Below are 16,537 nucleotides of genomic sequence, written 5' to 3'. Positions count from 1 at the left end.
TCATCTCTGACTTTTGTCTTCTGGGTTTCTGGGGTTTTTCCTGTTGTTATTCTGTCTCTCACAGCTACAATAAACCTACCATTTAAATTATGGGCTGGTCATTTCTTTGTCAGAGGGCAGGCGGGCAAATATAGCAGGAGATCAAATACTTTCCCCCCTCCCTGTAGGTGGGTGACCATTGGTGCCTCCTGCAGCAGGGAGTTCCACAGGTTAACTATGTGCCGCTTGAAGGAGGACTGCGCACATGCAACATTATCCTCCAGGACATAAGCAGGCCGCCCGCAGCCAAGGAAGGGTGTAATAAAATCCTTTTTATTGCATTTTGTGCAGACAGGAATCTAGAAAATAAAATACAGTAGAAGCGTCAACACAAGCAGTCAACAGAGGTGGAGCCACGACCCCATGGATATCTATCGGCATAGAGAACAGCGCGGGGTGGGTGGGGGTGGGGCGGTAGCCAGGCAGCCCACGGAAACACTCGCACAAAAGTAGAGGCAAGCCTAAAACGCGTTCCTTTGGATCGGCAACCTGGTTTATTTACAAGGAGGAAACTGATCGGCATTGCTTTGCACACACAAATCCCTAGAACACAAAAGCCTACGATGGAGGAGCTCACGAAAGCTATCGAAATATTGCACTCGAATCAAGAGTCACTTGGATGGACGTAAAACAGGTTAGCTACGGTGATCGGATTATAAAGGTTACTGGATAAGCCGACTGGTGGGAACATTCATTAACAAAGATATTGCACATGGAGCATGGGGGGGGGAGTGTGTTTTAACCAACACAAATAGGGCCTCTGGGTCCTTCTCAGAAGCAGCATCTCCGAAGGACTGGGACTCCCCAAGGAGCGAGCCTTGGGCTGGAGAGCCCTTCTCAGTGCGCACATTGGGGATTGTTGAAAATTACTTCTTTCTCCTTTTTTGCTGTTTCTGAAGCTGGTCCCGTTTCCGCTGCCCCCCCCCAATCACAAGAGGACCCTGCATTCTCCCCGGGCGGACGGGGCTGAAGGAGGCTCCAGGGGAGAGCAGCACACGGACACACACACACACACACACGGGGGCCAAACGTGCGGGGTCAGAATGGGGGGTGTAAACTCGCATGCAGTGCCGTCTGCTAACCGTGGCCCTCTCCTGAGGGACTGGGATATATTGGGGGGGGGAGTGGGGCTGCTGGGAGGGGAAGGAGTTAGCCATGCGGCGGCAGCAGCTAGGAGGCAGCCGTGCTCAGGGGAGAAGAAGATACCTCCCCCAGGCTCTCTCGAGGTGGAGGGGGGGTCAGTCACACCCTCTGAACACCCCGCATGGAAAGTGCACCAGGAGGTGCAGGCGGCGGCGGGGGGGGGGGGGAGATGGAACCCCACCAGGTGGGTGGCGAAGGGGCAGCTGCTAGGGATGCAGGCGATGGGAAGCGGTGAGCCCTGCCTTGCGGGGGTGTGGACTGGAGGACCTACTGGATCTTTTCCAACGTGGGGGTGGACTCTCCTTCCTTGGAGGTTTCCCAGCAGTGGGCAGGGGATCGTCCGACAGTGATTCTCAACCTCTGTTTCCCGCACGCCGGGGGGTTGCCCTAGATGACCTTGGGGGATCCCTCCCAGCTCCTCGATTCTATGCTTCTCCAGCTACAGGCTGGCCCTAGGAGAGGAGGTGGGGAGGCGCATGGGGCCAAGCTGCCTGGTGGGGCGCAGGGCGAGGGGGACGTGGAGAGTTGGAAGCTTAGCAGGCTGCACTCGGAAGTGGAAGCTCAGATCGGCTGTGAAATAGGTTCAGGTGGTTCTGGCCCTTTTCCCTGATAAGAACCCGAAGAAGCTAAGAAGAGACAAGTGCACAAAGGAGGAAACAGCCGCCGGCGCCGCCCGGTCTCAGCGGAACTCCCTGCCACTGCACGGCACAGCGCTCGTGGAGAAGTGCGCAGCGCCCGCTCGCGAAGCCGGTCCAGGCCTGGCTCCTGGCCCCGCCTGGGGGAGGGGGTGCCTTAGCCCCCCAGCCCCCCACCCCACCCGCTGGATCTCTCTCTCTCTCTCTCTCTCTGTCTCTTTATGTATAGACTTTCATCTCGTTTCTGTTCCCCCCCCCACATAAATATGACCCCTTTAAAAATACATGTCCTGTGCTATTTACAATATATACAGCCCCACATCAGGCAGAGCGACGTCCCTCTGGCTTCGGAGGACTATTCACATTGGTTAAAAGCCCCACAGCAGACACTGGGGGAGGGAGAGGGAGAGGCTGCGTTTCGGGGGGGGGGAGGTGAGGCAAGGGAGGGAGGCTTTGTTGCGATTCCTGCATTGCAGGGGGTTGGACTAGATGACCCGAGGGATCCCATTTCAAACTCTACGATTCTAGGATTGGGGGGGACAGAATCCCCCCAAAAGCATCTTAGCCCTTTATTGAGCCAGATGAGAACTGGGGGGGGAGGTCATGCAGGCAGGTGGGGGGGCATTAAGTGCATCCGGCTGAGGGAACCTGCCTCCCCCAAGGGAGAGACTGCAGTCCCAGAGGGGGCATTTGGGGAATGTCAGTGGGGGGAAGGGGCCACAGAAGCAGGAGGGTGGCAAGAGGGGCCCCCGCCACCACTGTGGCCCTTGGGGGGGGGTGCCACCTGGCAGCCCAGCCCCGTGGGCCGGGAGAGCCAGTCCTAAAGTGCAAAGGGGCTGTGGACTTGCAGAGGCCCCCGTGGGGGTCTGTCCTGTCTCCTCTCCCATCCTTTGGGCAGGAAGGAGGAAACGCAGACCCCAGAAGGTGTCGCTTCTGCACCCAGACGGGACAGACAGACCCACCTCTGCAGCCTGGGGCCCCTCTGGGCGCGACGAGAAGAGCAAAGTGCAAAATGGCTGGCGGGTTTAGAGGGGCTTGGCGGTGGGGGCGGGGTACAAGACGACCCTCTTCCCACTCTACAACTCTGCCATTCTAAGCCCAGGCAGCCTGCAGGGGATCAGCAGGAGTTGCCAGGGCCTCCTGGGTAAAAAGGGCAAAGCAGGAGGACAGGGGGTTGGACTAGATGACCCCGGGGGGGGTCCCTTCCAACTACAATTCTACGATTCTATGAAAGCTGCCCAGCCCCCCTTGCTTTGGGCCCCAGAGGGGGCTTGTCTTGGAGGTGGGTTGCTTCTGCCCCAGATCAGAGGGGCAGGGAGGGGAGAGTCCAGCATCGGCAAGGAAAGAAGCATGCTGGTGGCCTCGGCTGGTGCCCTCTCCCCACCTTGGGGGCTGGTTTGGGGGGGCGGGGGGAGCGAGGAGCACACCCGACAAAAGGCAACGATAGAAAAGCAGGCAGGAAGAGGGCAAAGGGCTCGCCGCATTCGAGTCTCCGGCCTCCCGGGGAAGTCATTTAGCTGCCGCCGGCTGCCCTCTGTCCCACGGCGAGCGCCGGCCCTAGAGCCGAGGTCGATCTATGGGTCAGCGGTAGCAGCCGTGCCGCTGGGCGGGAGGCGGCAGCCGCGGTGCTTGGATGGGTGCGCCTGGCACTGCAGTTCAGGTGCGGAGAGACGAGTGGAGCGGCGTTGGGCGGCAGGCCCTCCCTGCTGGCTCTCCGGGAGAGATGGGTGCGGAAAGGGGCAGGCGGGGCTCTCAGGCGGGGCACAAACCTTCGGGCAACGGCCTCGGCCAGCTTCTCAGGAGTAGATGGTGATGACCTCCCTGCCGCCACCGCGCACCAGCAAGACCCGGTCGAGGTGCTCCGTCAAGACTTCCAGGAACTCCATGTCTGGGGAGGGGCAGTTAAGGAGCGGAGGGGCACCCAGGGCAGGCACAGAGCAAAGGCCCCCACCCTGACCCTTGCTCACCCTCCCCACCCTCGTCAGAAGAATCAGGGACCTTATTCTCTCCCATTTGGGGTTCTAAATGCCCTTGTCTGCAGCTTCCCCTCCTGCGTTGCCCTTGCCCCCCTCAAAAGGATACAGTTCTCGTCCCCCTTGCGGTTCCGGGGGGGTCCTGGCATGTTGAGCAGCACCAGCTTGGCATCCTTGGACTTCTTCACGATGGCCTCGTTGAGGCGAATGGCGGTGTGCATCCGCCGGACGTTGGCCTGGTTCCTGCAGAAGACGGCGGGCGGGGGCCTGGTCACTTGGCTCCAGAAGCCTCCTTTGACCCCACCCACCCACCCGCCTGCCCAAGCCCAGCATTGCCCTGCCCCAAGACAGAAGGCAGAGGTGGGGCAGGAAAAAAGCCCGGCCAGAGGCACCCTGAGCCCCCCCGCTCCCCCCCCCCGCGACACAGAGCAGAGCAGCCCCAAGCAAAGACTTACAAGGTCTCCCACTCCCTGGCAGCGTCAGGCAAAGGAAGGAGGAAGAGAGAGAGCTGGTCATTTAGTACCTGGTGCCCACCACCTCCTCCTGCCAGAAGGCATGCCAGGCAACCTCCCTCCCTTGGCACCAAGCCCCCTCCCCTCTGCCCAGCAGCCCCCTGGTTCCCTGTACCCTCAGCACCTCTCCAGCCCCTGCTCAAGTAATGCCCCGGCAGGAACCAAAGTGGCTCCCTCCTGCCCGGGGGGCAGAGGCTGTGGCACCGGGACTCACGGCTTCATGCTGAAGAAGTCCTTGATGCTCTCGGGGCTGACGGGACTCTTGGCCTTGTTCTTCTCGGCCAGCTTGTCTTTCGTCCAGGTGAGGTGCACCTTCTCCGGGGCGGCTTCCGGCTCCGGCTCTGGCTCCGTTTCATCCCCCGGAGACGGGGAGCAGCTGGTGGCGTTTGTGTCATGGATGAGCTGCACCTGGGCAGAGGAGGGCGGCAGGAGAGGTTGGAGTGAGGGCATGGACCCACGGCAGCCCCTCGCAAGGCAGTCCTCAGCCCCAGTCAGGATGGAGGCCATGCCCCTTGGAGAGGCTGGATGGCCAAGTGTCCTCCTGCACTGCTGGGGGCTGGCCTAGAGTAGCAGTCAAATGCAACATTTCCTGTTTGCCCAGAGTGGACACCTTGAAACAAAAAATAAATAAAAAATTCCTTCAGTAGCACCTTAGAGACCAACTAAGTTTTTATTTTGGTATGAGCTTTCGTGTGCATGCACACTTCGTCAGATACACTGAAACAGAATCCACCAGACCCTTATGTATATTCAGAGGGTGGGGGGTGGGGTGATGGGAATGGGTGATGGGCTGATGGGAGTGGTAAACCTGTAGATGGCATCAGAAACCACAAGACAGAAAAACCAGTAGGAGAACACTTCAATCTCCCAGGACATTCTATACAAGATCTCAAAGCAGCTGTTTTATTACAGATAAATTTCAGGAACAGACTGGAAAGAGAAGTTTCTGAATTGGAACTCATTACCAAGCTTAAAACCATGGAGCCACCTGGGATGAATAAAGACATTGGATTCTTATCTCATTATGCATGATCAAGCTTTCTTTAGCGCCTCAGCCCTTGCTTCCCCCCCCCAGGACCAATTGCAGTCAACAACATTTCCTGTTTGCCCAGAGTGGACACACAGGGGAATGTTGGTCCAGCCAGGAGGACTTCCTGTCACACCTGGTCTGGAGCATCCTCCCCCTGTGTGTGACCAGGTAGATGGGCCTGACCCTGGGAGACCCCTTCAAAGGGCTGGACATGCAGCCATCTTCCCCTTTCCTTTCACTTTTTCACCTTGATGCCTTTTTGCTGTGTGCTGGCTCTCAGCCAGCCACACTTGGGCTCATCCCTCACAAGAGGATGAACCCCACACCTTTCTCTGTAACTGTAACTAAAAGCTAAAGCATGCCTTCAGGAACAAACTGTGAACTGAATGTAAGTAAACTTTGAAACAAAAAATAAATAAAAAATTCCTTCCAGTAGCACCTTAGAGACCAGCTAAGTTTGTCATAGGTATGAGCTTTTGTGTGCATGCACACTTCTTCAGATACACTGAAACAGAAGTCACCAGACCCTTATGTATAGTCAGAGGGTGGGGAGGGGTATTACTCAGAAGGGTGGTGGGAATGGGTGATTGGCTGATAGGAGTGGTAAACCCGTTGACTGTTAATGACTGTTAACGTCAATGAATTTTTTTTATTTTTTGTTTCGACTACGTCAGACCAACACGGCTACCTACCTGTAATAAGTAAACCTTATCATTCATTTTAAAGAAGACGGTTGTGTCATTATTGTTTTTAAGAAGGAACTAAAGGGGATTTACTAGGAACAATCCAATCTGGACAAGCCATATGATTCTCACAAATCCCTCAACTAGCTTCCTGCTATGCACAAGGGAATGTGCTCTGCTACTAGCTCACTAGTGTGAGTGAGGAAGGACAGTATTTAATCAATATATCCTCTCCTACTATCCTCAACATTCTCACATAATTTAATATAAGCACTATTCTTATAAGAGCTGTCCCCCCTTCCCTCCCGCTGCCTCTTGCTCTGCCCCTTCCGGCCATTTGAGCCTGGACCCCCAACGCCCCCCTGGGCAACCTCACCTCTTCTTCAGGCTTCTCCTCGTTGTCGCCCACCTGCTCGTCGGGGACATTGAGGCGCAAGCGCGTATTGGTGGGGTTCTTGCGCCGGATGGAGCCGCGTGACTCGTCCGTGATGCTCTGGATCTGGGGAGCAGAAGGGAGAGGGGAGGCCACTGGCAAGGGATGGGTTGTGCCGGGCTCTGGCTGTGCGCCAGATCTTTTATCTGCTGGACGTCCAGCTCATCCTCAGGCTCCTTGTGGGCAAGATGCCAACTCTAAAGCTCAGATAACATGCACAGCTTTCTTTATATCAAACCCCTCCTCTGTCTGAACATATCCTTAAAATGCCCTGTGTCTCCATCCCCCCCCCTTGTGAGAGATGCTTTAGGGTGGCAGTCATTGCTGGACAAGAGACACTGAGGTCTGTGTAGTGCCAATTATAGTATACAGGGGAAGAGATGTGAAAAAGATTAAAAACAGGACAGGTAAAAGGAAGTCCTTCTTTACACAGTGCTTAGTTAAACTAGGGCAGGGGTTCCCAACAAAATTTTCTCGAGGACCCCTCATCGAGCCGCTATTGTGACAAGGACCCCCATTAATTCCTAATCCTAAATCTAATTCCTAATTCCTAATCTAATTTTTCAAGTAAGCTTAACACTGATCTTGGAAGGGTTAGGTTCAAGGGACGCCGACGATTTAGGTTCAATGGACACTGACAGGATCGGTTCGAGAGTCACTGACTTACTTGCTTGAACATCAAATGCATTATCTTCCTCTTCATCTGTAGGCCTTTGTCGTTTTAACGAACCACTTTTAAACCAACGGTCCATTTTTAACTACGCGAACTGTAGCTTCCGCGAAAAACAACGCTTTGTTTACAAACACTACTGTTTTGCAAAGAGGCAGCGCGCGCCAAGGAGGAGGGAGGGGAATGGAGAAGACAGGGTACCTGCGCAGTAGCGCACAAATGAAGCCGATGCGCGCAAAGCATCTTGGGGAGGTGAGCATTAGTAGAATGCGTGCGCTGCCTCTTTGCAAAACAGTAGTGTTTGTAAAGCGCCACCTAACGGCATACAGCAGAACTACTGCCTCTATCTAATTCTAGTTTTGCGCTAGACTCTGTTCATGCAGGAAGCGGCCAAAACAAAAAATCTGTTATCATACGAAATATATTTAATATTTTTTTTATTCTAATAGCATCTTGCGGACCCCTCTGGCATAGCTCGCGGACCCCTGGGGGTCCGCGGACCACCTGTTGGGAACCACTGAACTAGGGAACTCCCTTCCACAAGAAGCAAGGATGGCCACCAGCTTGGATGTTTTTAAGAGAGGATTAGAGACATCCATGGAGGATGAGAGGCCTGGGGGGGGGGATACTAGCCAGGCTGGCTCTGCTCGGCCTATAAGTGGGTGGGGATATTGCGGCCCAGCAGCCCCACGGCCACTTACCTCGCGCTCCCTCTCCGTCTTGGTGAGGTGCATCTGCTTGAGGATCTGGGAGCGCTGCTCCATCACCAAGGTCTTCTCGTAGGTGTAGGCGGAGATATCACTCTCTTGCTGTGGAAGAGGGAGAGGGTGGGACTAGGGGACTCCTTGGGACAGCTGGCCGGCCCCAGTGAGAACCACGGTGCTGGACTAGACAGGCTCCTGGCCGGACCTAGCAGCCGGCTCTTCTGACGGGCCTTACCATCTCCACGACTTCCACCTCGGCTGTGATGCGCAGGTGGTACAGGAAAGTGGTCAGGTCCTTCTTCATCTGGATGCTGTTGTCGTCCATCTGGGCCACGGTGAAGATCCGCATCTTGCACTTGCGCCAAACCTACACGGGAGGAGAAGGGGTGGTGGAAGCACTGAGCCAGCGCACAGCCGGCTCTGCCCAGCTCAGGGGACTCCTTCTTGGGACAAGGCCGGGCAGAACATGGAAGCAACAAGAAATACCAATGCAGATGAAGACGATGGACTATGTGGAACTGGAGAAGCTGACTGGGAAAATCTGAAACCAGCATGATCCAGCTTTCCAAAAACGGGTAAATTTGTACAATATTTGAAGGATCACTGTAAGCAATTAACAACACTAGCAGGGTGTAAGGGGGAGGGATTATAGAGAACCCCCCCCCCTCTCATCAGGAGCAGTCCGTCTCCAAGCAGCCATGAAAGTGCGGGGTCTGAAGGGGCTAGTCAGGAGACGGAGGGGGAGTGCCAGGTCTCTGGCAGCATGGGAGAGCCCTTACTCCTCAGGCGGGAAGAGTGGACAGGGAGAAAACAGATCGTAGACCCTTCCCCCCGACACCGGAATTATGGAGGAGGAGAAAGGGGAGGAGATTCACTGTCCCGAGGCTTTTATGTTGGTCTAAGTTGCAAAAAGGGGCAGTGCCAGATTCTGAAACGGAATGAGAAGACACGAAACCGACAGCTCACTACACTGTAAATAAAGGTAAAGGTAAAGGGACCCCTGACCATTAGGTCCAGTCGTGACCGACTCTGGGGTTGCGCGCTCATCTCGCATTATTGGCCGAGGGAGCCGGCGTATAGCTTCCAGGTCATGTGGCCAGCATGACAAAGCCACTTCTGGTGAACCAGAGCAGGGCACGGAAACGCCGTTTACCTTCCCGCTGTAGCGGTTCCTATTTATCTACTTGCATTTTGACGTGCTTTTGAACTGCTAGGTTGGCAGGAGCTGGGACCGAGCAACGGGAGCTCACCCCGTCACAGGGATTTGAACCGCTGACCTTCTGATCAGCAAGCCCTAGGCTCAGTGGTTTAACCCACAGAGCCACCTGGGTCCCTACCCAGTAATTTACAACATGCACCAATAAAGACTTTTGAAAGACAAGTATGTGGAAGGTCGTTACTCAGGAGTAGTCGTAACAACCCCTGACACAGGGTTTTAAGAAGTCTTGTAATGACAATGATCATTACCTTTTACATTTGCTTTAAAAATGAGATGAGTTGAATGAGAAAAGCATAAAATGGAAGATGTATAAATGCTATAAAAATGAACTTTGAAAGCCATGAGGTGGGCGGGCAGGAAGTTGATAGGCTCATATGAGCAAAAAGTAGAGTGGATAATATGGATGTGTCTAAATATTAAAAATGGAAATGCAATAAAAATATTATAAAAAAAGAACATGGCTGCCTTCCTCCCCAGCAGCCACCGGGAGAGGCTGGAGCTCCAATACAGCCATTTGAGTGCTCATGAGGAGAGTGGATTTGCTATAGGGTGTCCCTGCTGAGACCCCTGCCCTTGCTCGTAGAAGCATAGAACGGCAGAGTTGGGCAGGTACCAAGGGACCATCTAGTCCAGCTGTCCTGGACTGGTTGGACGCAGAGGAACGGTGGGAGGAACCACCAAGGGGAACCCCCAAGGGAATCATAGAATCATAGAATCATAGAGTTGGAAGAGACCACAAGGGCCATCCAGTCCAACCCCCTGCCAAGCAGGAAACACCATCAAAGCATTCCTGACAGATGGCTGTCAAGCCTCTGCTTAAAGACCTCCAAAGAAGGAGACTCCACCACACTCCTTGGCAGCAAATTCCACTGCCGAACAGCTCTTACTGTCAGGAAGTTCTTCCTAATGTTTAGGTGGAATTTTCTTTCTTGTAGTTTGAATCCGTTGCTCCGTGTCTGCTTCTCTGGAGCAACAGAAAACAATCTTTCTCCCTCCTCTATATGACATCCTTTTATATATTTGAACATGGCTATCATATCACCCCTTAACCTTCTCTTCTCCAGGCTAAACATACACAGCTCCCTAAGCCGTTCTTCATAAGGCATCGTTTCCAGGCCTTTGACCATTTTGGTTGCCCTCTTCTGGACACGTTCCAGCTTGTCAATATCCTTCTTGAACTGTGGTGCCCAGAACTGGACACAGTACTCCAGGTGAGGTCTGACCAGAGCAGAATACAGTGGTACTATTACTTCCCTTGATCTAGATGCTATACTCCTATTGAGATGCTATACTCCTATTGAGAAGGCCAGAGCTTACCTTCCAAGTCCCGGATTGCAGAATCCGGGACCGGCAGCCGTGTGACACCGGAAGTTGCGTCGACGTAACTTCCGGTGTCGCTTTGCCCTTCTATGGGCACCAAAAATGGCCGCCGCCGGCTTCGAAAGTCGCTTGTACGCATGTCAGGGAGTGTGTTGACGCAACTTCCGGTGTCGCTCCGCCCATCTATGGGCACCAAAAATGGCCGCCGCCGACACCGGAAGTCGCGTCTATGCACTTCCGGACATGCGTAGCTGCAACTTTTGAACCCAGCGGCCGCCAATTTTGGTGCCCATAGAAGGGCAAATCGGAAAGAAAAAAATGGCCGCCGGCAAGAGAAAATAACGGAGAAAAACGGGAGACGAAGTGATACGGGGGACCACCGGGGAAAGGTAAGTAAAAACGGGGGTTTCCTGGGGAAAACGGGGTACTTGGCAGCTATGGGCCAGAGCCCGGGGGTGGGACAACGATGAGGGGTGAGAGGGAGAAGAAGGAGCAGACCGGGAGGAGGAGAGGTCGAAAGCTGAAGAAGTAACAGGACTTAGTGAGCAGGAAGAATCAGAGGCAGAAGCTGAAGCAGGAGAGGAGGGCCAGACATGATGAAGAATCACAGGTATCTCCCGCCCCCTGCTGCCATGAGCTCCCCTCCCCCTGGTCTCCCAGAACCAGAAGAGGAATGAAAAGGGTGGAGGAGAGATTGGCGGCATGCAGGCACAGCCTCAGATTGCTTGGGGAAAACCCTGGAGAGGAGAAGGAAGGTGGGGATCTTTGATCTCAACAGCTGATTTCCATGGAGTTAGACCACCGAGAACAAGCTGTTCTGCTCATTAGGCCTGACACTCATCCAAGTCAAGATCGTGTTTTTGCTAATGCAGTGGTTGCAGACGGGATCCATTCCGGAGGTCTGGCCAGATCCCGAGGTTTTTGCTACCGGAGAGATCACTTCTGCGTGCACGTGCAGGGCATACTTCTGCGCATACGTATAAGCAGTCTACTGCTTCTGCGCATGTGCGCGCGGCAAAAATCCGGAAGTATTTTTACCGCTTATGTATCCCAAAGTTTGCATAACTGGAGGGATACGTAAGCAGAGGTAGGACTGTAAAGAGTTAGCTCCATCTTTAAACTGTGTGATTACCGACCGGCACCCTCCTGTGGCACCGACCCCCCGCAGTGCAGGGATCTCAGCTCGACACCCCCTTGTGTCTCCCCGGATACCTTGTGTTGGCGCAGCAGGAAGGGCAGCAGCATCAACATCCCTCCGTCATGCACGATCCACCAGACATCAATGTGGCCCTCTGAGAAGCGTTCCGAGTTGGCCGGGAACATGGCCAGGTTCTTGGCCACCAGGAGGGCCAGGTGCCCAGCGGTGGTCTCTCGCACGAGCTCTGTGGGGCGCAGGCAGGGAGAAAAACATCACCCACAAGAGGCGGACACAGCAGGACCCCTTGAGCTGAGGGGGGCAGGAACTGGAGCCACAGAGGAGAGGGTGGACAGAGAACCAGCACTCAAAATTTACACATTTTGCACTTGTGACCAAGCGAAGATGCCTGGGTGCCAGGACGGCACCTGACGTCTCCATCATCTGGAGGTGCATGGCTGGGGATCCTTAGATCTAGACTGTTTTCACACTCTAGTACCCCATTCTGTAAAATTCTATCTAGACCAGGGGTTGGCAAGCTTTTGGGGGGCCGGCCGGTTCACTGCAGCACAAACTTCCTGGTGGGCCAGTGTGTGCGTGTGTGCGCGCGCATGTGCACATGGCTGAGGGGATTCTCTCCCCCCCTCTTCCCCAGCCCCTCCCAGCCCCCTGACTACGTAGGGTGCTGCCGAGAGGCAGAGGCTGGCAGCAGCAGCGTTGGAGGAGGAATGAGCAGCCCAAAAGGGCTGCTTTCGGGCTGCTCGTTCCACCACCGCCACAAGTCTCTGCCACTCGCAAGGGCAGGCACAGGAGTTGTGGTTGGCAGAGCGGCGGCAGCACGAGCAGCGGGGGGACGGGACGGGACAGCTTGCTCCGACAAGGGGCTGCTGGAAATGTGCTCAGCCAGCTGAGCCCAGCCCTCTCCCTCCTCTCGGCCACACGTCACAGTGAGGGAGAGGGGGCGAAATGTCGTGGGGGGGGGAATGGCACCTGCACTGTGAAAAAAAACACCACAGATTCCCCTCGCCGATCCACGGAACCGGCCCATGGGCCTTAGGTTGCTGACCTCTGATCTAGACAATCGGAATGAATTTCTGGAACCAAAAAGGTGCGTTGAAAAATACAACTTTCAAACCATCTGTCCCCAAAATGGAACCAGGTTTTGGCGACCGTAATTCTGGTTAAGGAGCCACTTGGTGCCTCGCTTATATATCTGAGTTTCTAACACTGCAGAGAACCCTAATGTGAACAGAGAACAGATGAAAGGAAGTGATTCTTCCTGCAGCGCATCCTTAATCTTTGGAACTCCCTCCTGCAGGAGACAGCAATGACCACTAACCTGGATTGCTTTGGAAGAAGGTTGGGCCAATTCATGGTGGGGGGGAATGGGCCATGGAGGGTCACGCTCCCCACCCCCAGCAAGAGGCAGCAATGCTCCTGAGTACCAGTTGCTGGAAACTGCCAGAGAGGAGAGCGCTGCTCTTGTGCTCAGATCCTGCCTGTGGGCTTCGCTGTTTGGCCCCTGACTCAGCAGGCTCTTCTGAGGTCCGTAGGACCCCTCTGCCCTCCCAGCCCCCCGCCCAGCGCGTACCAATGAAGTTCCTCCAGGTCTGGTGGTCTTCCTTGCTGCGCCAGTTGCGAGGCCATCCCACCAGGACGCTGTTGTGCTGCAGCCCCCCCAGGCCGCTGGACTGGATGAGGTGGGACACCCCGTCCCGCACGGAGGACGACGTCACCACCTGGCAGAAGCCCTTCACTTTCTCCGCCTCCATCAGCCGCCGGATGGACTGCGAGGGAGCAAGGGGGAGAGAAGTTGGAGCCCCTTCCCAACCGAGAGCAGGGATTGGGACCCCGCAACCCCCAAGCCCAGGAGTGCCCCTCTGCCCTGCTCACCTCCTCTGCCCGCTGGACCTGGTCATGGTTGTCCAGGAAGGTGCCCTCCAGCACGGAGCCCACGATGGTCAGCCCCTTCCCCGCCTTCAGCTGGTTGATGAAGGAGAGCAACTGCGGGTGCGCCACGTTCTGGTCCTGATCCACGCGGACAAGCACCAACAGCTGCGGCCTGGGAAGGGGGAGGCAGGAGTTGACGCTGGCTGAGCCCTCCTCAGAGTAGACCCGTTGGAATGCAGGGAACCAAGTTCACCACAGCCATCAAGTGTCAGGGGGTCTCCTCTTGAGTAGGGCTCCTGCCCGCTCTCGCTGCCTCTCCTTCCCAGTCCCAAGTCCCCTTCCTCTCTCCTGCCTTGCCAGCCCCCTCTGCTGCCCCATCCCTTAGGGATCATAGAGCAGTCAGGTTGGAAAGGCTCCCCAAGAGTCATCTAGTCCAGCCCTCTGCCATGCAGGAATCACAGCTCCCCTCAAGCCCTCCTCGCCTGTTATGCCTGTTGTGGTGGGCAGCTGACCCAGGGCCCCTGGCATCTCACTGCCCAGCAGTCTTCTGACAGGTGCCCCCCTGGTCTCCCTCCCTCTCCCTCTCCCTCTCCCCACATCCTCCCAGGCACGATTCTTCTTCCGGTCAGTCCTGCTCCCTTACCTCCAGTTCTTCGTATGGGGCGGCCCTTCCTCCAGGCGCAAGAGGGCATAACGGGCTGCGCTGAGGGACAGGCCCCGGATCCCATCGCCCCACTCCTTCTCCGCTCTGCAAAGTCAAAGATCATCCTCTGAGGCCCTTCTGTGTGCTCCTCCTCCACATGAGAACAGGGCCTATTCTGTGGTGGCTCCCTCTTTGTGAAATGCTCTCCCCAGGGAGGCTTGCCTGGCACTTTCCCTTTGTCTTTAGGTGCCAGGCAAAAATGTTCCTCTTCAACCAGACCTTTCACTGATTCAACTATTTGGGGCCTCTTAAGAGTGTGCGGTGTTGCTTTTGTTTGTTACTAGGTTGTGTATTTTTGTGTTTTGATATTATTATGAGTTAGGATTTAGCCAGAAGTCTGATTAAACTTTGCCAAACATGGAACCCCCCCCCCCCTGGAGTTACTTGTGCTAAGGAGCCAAAGAAGCTTGGTAGAACTAGCCGGATGGGCCATTAGCAGGGGACAGACAAACGCCAGTGATGACCATCAAGGAAACCATCAGAGGGCAAGACTGCCAGGCAAGGGGGAGAGGAGGGACCCCTTCTTTGTGGGGTGCTGGTGCACAGAAGCCAAGGCCAGGGGAGCTCCTTGCAGTCGGTTTGAAGCGAGAAGGAGACGGAGGGCAGAGGGAGAGAGGCAGAGGGTGGCATTTTGCTGTCCTTTGCATCCAGCGCTGACCCTCGTAGGAGGCTAATGCGCTGCAATCCCTCCATAGAGGAGCATCAATAGAGTGAGATATCCCAGAAGACAACACAAACCCTGCCTGGGGGATATAAATGGAATAATGGGGAGGGAGGGGTCAGGAAAGGTGGAGGAGAAACCACCACCGCCCCCTCTGCCCTGGAACTCGCAAAGCAGTGGAGTGAAGGAGGAGGCTCCCTCCTAAATGTCCTTTAGGATTGCAGAGCTGGAAGGGACCCTAAGGGACATCTAGCCCAACCCCTGCAATGCAGGGGTCACTTGGCCTGGCTTCTTCCCCCAGAAAAACACCCGGCACGACCCCTTAGCCCCCGACCCGCCAACTTACCCTCGATATTCAATGTATTTGTAGATGAGTCCGGCAATCAGCATGGCCACAAGCGCATAGTACCAGGAGCAGATGAACATCAGGGCCAGGCAGAGGCTCATGCCCAGGAAGGAGAGGGTCCTGTGGGCACCGGGGGGGGGGAGAGCTGAGCTGAGCCCAGAGGAGTACTGGCAGCCACCCAGGTCTCCCTTGCCAACAGGAGGCTCCTCTCTCCATTCGGGACCACCCAGGGCCATCTAGGCCAACCCCCTCACTGCACCCCAGGAAGGGCAGCTAAAGAATCCCCAGCCCTTCACCACTCACCAGTGGTAATACCGAAACCGCGGCCGCCAGTTGGGGGTCCTCAGCAGCGTCTGCACCGCGCAGGCCAGGTTGACAAACATGTAGCACATCAGGAAGAACCTGGGGGGGGGAGGAAGTGAAGGCCTGAATGTGGGGGGAGAAGGAGAGAGGCTCACAGCCACCCCTTCCCAGCGCCTGGCAGGAACTGTCTCCCGTGGGGTGGGAGGGGGGGCAGCACTGGCAGGCAGAGGAGGGGGTGCCCGAGCTTGGGCGATGCTCAAGACATGGAGAGGGGGCAGTCTGGCCTCTTCCTGGGTGCTGGAGAGAGACCCCCTGCCCCGTGTTCTCAGGTGGGCCCCAGAGATCCCAGGAGGGGGAGGGGCGTACATGGAGAGGATTGGGGCCACCTCGTCCAGGGAGGCAATGAGGATGCCTATTTCGCAGATGCAGGCGGTGAGCAGGAGGGCCCAGGTGGGTTCCCCGTTGGCCTTGCCGTGCCCAAAGACCTGCGGGGAGAAGAGAGAAGGGTCAGGAAAGGGGGAGGGGGAGACACCCCTGGGAAGAAATGGCTGCAGCACCTGGGACCTTTTGGGTTGGAGAAAAGGCGATCGAGAGGCAGCACAAGAGAAGTTTTGTGAAATGACGGCTGGCCTGGAGAAAGTGGAGAGAGAGGGAAGGCTCTTCTCCCTCCAATGAAGCAGAATGGGGGGAGATTCAGGACAGATAACAGAAAGCCTTTCCTTACGCAGTGCAGAGTTAAACAAGAGTTAAACATTAGGAAGAACTTCCTGACAGTAAGAGCTGTTCGGCAGTGGAATTTGCTGCCAAGGAGTGTGGTGGAGTCTCCTTCTTTGGAGGTCTTTAAGCAGAGGCTTGACAGGCATATGTCAAGAATGCTTTGATGGTGTTTCCTGCTTGGCAGGGGGTTGGACTGGATGGCCCTTGTGGTCTCTTCCAACTCTTCTATGATTCTAAGAGACAGCAATGGCCAAACATTGGTTGGCTTTAAAAGCGGGTTAGGCAAATTCATGGAGGAGGAGAGGGCTATGGGTGGCTCTACTCTGCCTCCAGCAATGCTTCTGAATGCCAGTTTCTGGAAACCACGGGAGGGGAGAGTCGCTCTTGTGCTCAGATCCTGCTTGTGGGTTTCCCTTTGGGG

The 16,537-nt window shown here is 55.5% G+C and overlaps 1 protein-coding gene across 1 annotated transcript in view; it reads right to left on the bottom strand.

Annotated features, from left to right (window-relative positions):
* Positions 1–2,686: 2,686 nt before the first annotated feature.
* The window catches only part of SLC12A5 (solute carrier family 12 member 5), a 61,713-nt gene continuing 47,862 nt past the window's right edge, over positions 2,687–16,537 (bottom strand). Inside the window, exons 13-26 of the mRNA XM_035123826.2 lie at positions 15,766–15,884; positions 15,400–15,498; positions 15,097–15,216; positions 14,030–14,134; positions 13,390–13,558; positions 13,088–13,283; positions 11,574–11,743; positions 8,058–8,189; positions 7,820–7,927; positions 6,392–6,514; positions 4,517–4,710; positions 4,246–4,260; positions 3,900–4,033; positions 2,687–3,705 (exon numbers count right to left, since the gene is read on the bottom strand). Of these exons, the coding sequence (XP_034979717.2) occupies positions 3,614–3,705; positions 3,900–4,033; positions 4,246–4,260; positions 4,517–4,710; positions 6,392–6,514; positions 7,820–7,927; positions 8,058–8,189; positions 11,574–11,743; positions 13,088–13,283; positions 13,390–13,558; positions 14,030–14,134; positions 15,097–15,216; positions 15,400–15,498; positions 15,766–15,884 (1,776 nt within the window). The 3' untranslated portion in view covers positions 2,687–3,613. The remainder of the gene's footprint in view (positions 3,706–3,899; positions 4,034–4,245; positions 4,261–4,516; positions 4,711–6,391; positions 6,515–7,819; positions 7,928–8,057; positions 8,190–11,573; positions 11,744–13,087; positions 13,284–13,389; positions 13,559–14,029; positions 14,135–15,096; positions 15,217–15,399; positions 15,499–15,765; positions 15,885–16,537) is intronic.

Source organism: Zootoca vivipara, chromosome 7 (assembly GCF_963506605.1).
Source record: "Zootoca vivipara chromosome 7, rZooViv1.1, whole genome shotgun sequence".
NCBI classification, from domain to species: domain Eukaryota; kingdom Metazoa; phylum Chordata; class Lepidosauria; order Squamata; family Lacertidae; genus Zootoca; species Zootoca vivipara.
This window is presented reverse-complemented; position numbering and strand designations above follow the sequence as displayed.